The sequence below is a fragment of the Myotis brandtii genome, unplaced genomic scaffold, assembly GCF_000412655.1.
Source record: "Myotis brandtii unplaced genomic scaffold, ASM41265v1 scaffold126, whole genome shotgun sequence".
NCBI classification, from domain to species: domain Eukaryota; kingdom Metazoa; phylum Chordata; class Mammalia; order Chiroptera; family Vespertilionidae; genus Myotis; species Myotis brandtii.
In genome coordinates, this window is record NW_005354425.1 from 13,002 (window position 1) to 19,213 (window position 6,212).

Here is a 6,212-nt window from a genome sequence, read left to right on the forward strand (position 1 = left end):
TTAAGGCAGAGGCATAGAAATTGCTCTTCCCCTCTCTCGTCAATCCATGTCTATGGTCTTTAAGATAACTTGTTATGTAAAATTATTTATTTATCTAAGATGAACCTACACTGAATTTATCTGAAAAATAAAAAGTCGATATTAAGAAAAAAATTGTAAATGGAAGATTATAAGAGAGGGTTTCGCGTGCCAGCAAAAGTTGCTGGCGTGCCATGTTTGGCACGCGTGCCAAGGGTTGCCCACCCCTGACTTAGACTATTGCCTGGAACACAGTGAGAACTAGCAAAATGTGGGTTACTGTTATTATCTCAATTCATTTTCATAACCCCATAAGGTAAATACTATTATGACGGCAAGTTCACAGATGAGGAAACTGAGACACAGGAAGGTAAAGCAACTCACCAGATTAGCCAGCTAGCAAAAGCAAAGCAAAGCTGAGTTGCAGGCGCCCGCAGTGGGACTCCGAGTAGTCTCCTAATTTATCATTTCATCTGAATTACTAGCCCGATTCATGAATTTTGGGGGAGAACAGATCAGAACCAGAGAGTCCCATCCATTAGTTAACCGACTCCCGGGAGGGGAGAGTGGTGCATAGAGCCCACGGGACAAGGTTGACTGCCATAGCTCCAGGGGCTCAGCGCTTTCTTCAGCCCTGACTCTGACCCAAGGGCAACAAGCCCAGCGCCCACTGGCGGGCATCGAGGGCCAGACGGAGAGGCTTCTCGGGTGCCTGTGTGGTTCCGTGTGCTCAGCCTCTCGCCCCGCCCCAGGTCGGCTTGCACTATTCACCAAAATTCCTTTCTCAGGACAGTGCCCAAACCCAAATCTAAGTAGTCAGCTAAACTGCAAGTTAGAGCCCTCACATGCACACTCCTACTCACACCCTTCTGGCAAGCACCCATCCCTGTTACGGCCACGCCCTGGTTGCGTTTGCATCCCAGCAGGTCCCACCAGCGGCAGCACTGCTTGGACCAGGAGCCAGAAAGAGGACCCGAGCCAGGGATCACCGCAGGCTGGCATACAGAGTCGGCGCTCAAGACGTGGAGCCTTCCCCGGTGAGCAGCCTTGAAGACCCCGGTTACGGAAGTCTGGGAGTCGATGAGCTCCGGGAAGAGCTGCATGGACAGTGCCTAGACCGGGACAGTTGCTTTGGTGAACTCCAAAAAACGAACTTTTCCTAGGAAACAAGTAGACCGGCCGCTCTCTTACTCACTTCATTTCTTGGTCCTCACCCATGGCCAATTGTTTTTAGATAGAAAATATCCAACATAGTTATACAACAAAATTAATCCATAAATATTGAAAGTAAAACTAAACAAATGAATCTGTGTATTAAATTAGTGGCATAATCACACAGAAACACTTTTATGTCAGTTTGAGATACAGTAATTTCATCATGCATCCCTAGTTGGGGTATGCCCTAAGGATAAAAAAATCTTCAACTCTTTTTAGTAATTGCTGTATTTCATTAGTGGTAATGTTGGTATTTTTATACTGACGCTGCTATATGTGCATTGTGGGATAAAACAAATGAGTAATTGTACTGGGGACATTGAGAGCTGGAATATTTGTGAGGAAAACAAGGAAATACAAATATAAGATTATTGAGGTTAAATAAAATCTCTGTAGTCCTGAGTGGAAGTACAAATGTGAATAATTCATGGTGTATTTTATCTCCAAATAAGATTCTACCCCTCTTCACCAATGGGGGAGGGGGAAGATATCCAATAGTGTGGTCCACTTTTTCCATTTAACATTATGTCCTACATCTTATCTTTAAATTCCAAAAAAGGAGGTTTCCAATAATTAATGGCATTAGCTTTCACAGTCTGATAAGTTATGTCTTAGGAGCAAAGGCCCAGAGGCCATCTAGCTACTAGTAGAATGGATCCAGAATTTCCACAACAAACTCACAGTGTCTTCAAAAATTAAAGTCTGTAGGATTAGTGTTCCGATTTAAAAACAGTGTAAAATGAATAGAAATAATGATAATTGACCATGTATTGCCTACCTAGTATATGATGGGACTAGTTTAAGGGGCTGGACAAGGAGGGCGGGGGTACAAATTCCTTTTGCTGGAGTAAATTGGTGGAGATGGATGTCTGGGGGGGAAATATGCAATTTTTCTCTAGGCTGCAAATTTAACTGGAGTGTATCAGGATCGAGTCATTAACATAGTCTATGTTATAGACTGTGTGCCCTCTAAGCTAATTGGGCAATATGGGGCTTAGGAATCATAGCTAACCACCAATTAAGATAAACCTTACCTATTTTGCTTGTGATTGGAAACAGAAAAGTGTGTGTGTGTGTGTGTGTGTGTGTGTGCGCGCGCGCGCGCGCGCGCGCGAGTGCGTGTGCGAGCGCAAGCGCGAGCACGCAGGCGCAAGCGCAGGCGCCTACATACATACATATATACACAAACATGTAAAATTACATGGGTTTGTTGTTCATACGGCCGCTGAGTGAAAAGTGTGCTGTGGCCTGTCGTCTCGTCCTTCTCTTCAGGTATTTCAATTTGAGGATGAAGAAAAGACAAGGTCTCCAGTCCAGTTTAGAATCGAGCAACCTCGCTCGGAACCGGAAGGATGCACGGACCCGGTTTCCCCACCGGCTTCTTTATACCGATACACACACCGCCTCCCTTAGGCAGCGCTAAGTCCGGGGAAGGTATTTGCTGACGTACCCGGAACTGTTTCCAAGGTTTTCTTAGGTTCTGGTTGTGGCGTGGTGATAGGTTCTGGGACCCAAGACAGCAGTTATCTTCCCAGGTTAGCGAGATAACCCCCTCCCCCCCGGCCTCGGGGACCCAGCGGCAGTGATGTCTCCGGTGTCTGGTTCGCGCAGCCCGGAGAGGGAAGCCTCGGGCTCCAGGGTGAAACGCCGCAGTTCGTCGAGGAGCCCTAAACCCAGCAAATCTGCCCGCTCCCCGCGGGGCCGCCGCTCTCGCTCGCACTCTTGCTCTCGGTCTGGGGATCGGAATGGCCTCAGCCATCAGACAAGTGGCCTCAGCCAAGGCTCCCGAAACCAGCCCTACCGCTCCCGCTCGCGGTCACGCTCTCGAGAGCGGCCTTCTGTGACGCGGGGGACCCCCTTCGCTTCTGCCACCTCGTCTGCCTATTATGGCGGCTACTCACGCCCCTACGGGAGCGACAAGCCTTGGCCTAGCCTCCTGGACAAGGAGAGGGAGGAAAGCCTGCGGCAGAAGTGAGTGAGACGGACACACCCTCTCTTGCCCCCACCTCCCTTCCTAGTTGATTTATAGTTCATCTCTACTGACTATTTGCATTTCGCTCTTTCTGCCTTCCTTGCGCCCATTTTCATCCCTTCAGTCCACCCACGACAACACCGTATTCGCTCTTTTCTTCCCTTAGGTTTTCACTCATCCTCAGGTCCCTTTATACAGTGCCCTGGTCTCCCGCCACTCCCTCTGCCTCCTGACATGTAGCGGACATGGCCAGGAGCCTCAGAACTACTGGAATTATATAGCATTTACTTGGTTGCGTGGTTATCATTCATGAGCATGTTTTTATTTCCCAGTAGACTGACCTCTTGGAAAGGAGAAGCCCTATTTTATTGATTACAAAATTTGCAGTACTTTGTAGAAACGCAACCATTGCTTGTTGAATGATCAGACAGGTTTAAGATGATAACGGGATATGTAAGTGGAAATGTTTTATAGCGAGTTGGGAAGGATTGAGATTAAGGGTTTAAATTGAAGAGGAGAAAAACTTCTGAGACAAGATAATTAAATGAATGTAGAAAAAGTGACCTGCTAAACTGTAGATTAGGCTACGTTGAGAAAGGTCTTGTTAAGTGTTCTCAATCTTGACCATGAAAAGTAAGGTCAGGGTGAGATCAGGTCTCTAATGAGAGTGAGTATTAGAGTGGGAAAAAAATGGTAGTTTAAAAAGTAGAAAGAAAAGGGGTTATAATTATTACTAAGCCTTAATATAAAATGCTTACTGAGTGTTAAACTACGTGTCAGGCACTTTTAAAGTATTAAAGTCATTGAGGTTAAGGTTATAACAGCTGGGAGATGTCCCCATGAATTGTTTTCTTCCAGGAGTGGGAAGTCCATAAAGCACAGGCTCCAGGATCAGACTGCCTGAATTTGAAGCACTTCTTTGCTACTTAATAGTTGTGTGACCTTGGGCAAGTTACTTAACCTCTATGAGCTTCATTTCTTCACTATTTAAAAGGCATAAAATTAGCACAGTTGCTTTTAGAGTTGTAATGATTTAGTGCTCAGAACGTAATAATAGTTCTTAAGTGTTAGATATTAGGTTTTCCTGCATGGGAACAGAGAAAGTAAAAATGGTCCTGAGTTAGGTTGGAGACCTCCTCTCCAAATTAAGTTTTTCAAAAAGTGATCCTAAGGTTGCATCAATCAAAAAGCAACCAGCTTCTTACTAAACAATCCTCCCCAAAAGATTTTGGAACTCCTTGTATGAAATTTGCCTTTGTACATTTAGAAGACAAATAATTTATCTTAAGAGAACAGATGGCAGCAGGGGTGAGAATTTAACTGCTTGCTCTTTACAGCCTATCAGGCATTCTTCCCCCCTCCCCCTCCCCCATTGCATTATATCCCAAGTTCAGTTATAAGTATGTTCCTTTTTAGACTGTCTGTTTCTTCAAGTAGGAAACCTGACTCTGACTGCATGATTATAATGTCTCTTTCCTTGAATAAAGAAGTAAAAAATAGTTTATTTAAACAATCAAATGAATTATATTTATATTGTAAGGTGGTGTTTTTTTTAATGGAGTCACAAGCAGCTAAACTTTGAGGAACTGAGCCTTATTTTTTTAATTTTATTTTTAAATATATTTTTATTGATTTCAGAAAGGAAGGGAGAGGAAGAGAGAGAGAGAGAGAGAGCAAGGAACATCAGTGATGAGATAGAATCATTGATTGGCTGCCTCCTGCACACTCCCTACTGGGATCAGGCCTGCAACCCAGGCATGTACCCTGACCAGAAATGGAATCATGACCTCCTGGTTCATAGGTCGATGCTCAACCACTGAACCACGCCAACTGGGAGAGCCTTAGTTTTTTTTGTATTTTGTTTGCTTGTTTATGAGTAATAACAAAAATTAAGAGAAGAAATCACAAACATAAAACAAAAAAATGTGTGGCCTCCAAGAGTAGATAGATTTGTACTTCTTTTCAAAAAAAAAAAAAAAAACTAAAAGGAAACCAGAAAGAAAACAAACCCTGTATCTCATTGAGTACAGTTTTTCTCCACTAAAACTTTTGTTTTCAGAGCTTCCTTTATTTTCTACTTCTAATGCTTCATTTTTATTTTCTTCATTAATTCTTGACTTTCAGCAAATGGAAGGTTTGACCAAACAAAAATAAAAACTCTTTATTTTCATAAATGTGTGTAAACAAATGAAGTATTTCCAAATGTAAAACTGTTTCTGTCATATACTAGTACGTATTGCAGAAGATAAAATGAGCAATTGGAAGCTATGCCATGTTTGCAGCAGAAAGGATGCACTTGATAGGCTCCCAGGCTGTATTTCTGGCCCAGCCTCTCAGGCTGTTTGTGATCTGTACCATTTGAAAGTACTATCAAAACATCAGATCGTAATTGTTGAGTTTATATTTAAACCAAGTTTTTGTTAATTTAAAGTTTAAAATGAAAAGGGAAAATAGGACTCAACTGGACTCCTTGGAATTTGATTATATATTTAGGAAATATGATTTATTTATGGAGTTGTAATTTACATGCCTGTATCTTCTAGGAGATTAAGTGAAAGAGAGAGGATTGGAGAATTGGGAGCTCCTGAAGTATGGGGACTTTCTCCAAAGAATCCAGAACCAGAGTAAGTCATTTAAAAATCTTTTTTTTTAATTTATCATTTGTTTAAATCCAGTCTGTTGTCAAATTTTTTGTTAAGTGAAGAACTTGAAGTACAGCTCACATTTTTCTCCTTTCATGTGATTTATGCTCTTCTACCCCTTAAGTTTTAAAACATTGAACATACCTAAAGATTAAAATATGTTGAGAGTGCATTGGCATGCCGATAAGTTTTTTTAAATTGTTATTCATGGGTTGCTAATTTTCTAATCATAGAAGGGTTCAGTGTTAAAACAAATACATTTATATTATTTCTTTTTTAATTTAAAATTGTTATTGTTGAAAGTATTACATACAAGAGCTTTGGTTGATCTCTTACCTACCACCCCTCCCACCCTCCCCTGCCTT

At 42.3% G+C, this 6,212-nt stretch overlaps 1 protein-coding gene across 1 annotated transcript in view; it reads left to right on the forward strand.

Moving 5' to 3' along the window:
- The first annotated feature begins 2,652 nt into the window (after positions 1-2,652).
- NKAP (NFKB activating protein) overlaps positions 2,653-6,212 on the forward strand; it is a 35,196-nt gene continuing 31,636 nt past the window's right edge. The window contains exons 1-2 of the mRNA XM_005859423.2: positions 2,653-3,204; positions 5,749-5,829. Coding sequence (XP_005859485.1) covers positions 2,819-3,204; positions 5,749-5,829 — 467 coding nt within the window. The 5' untranslated portion in view covers positions 2,653-2,818. The remainder of the gene's footprint in view (positions 3,205-5,748; positions 5,830-6,212) is intronic.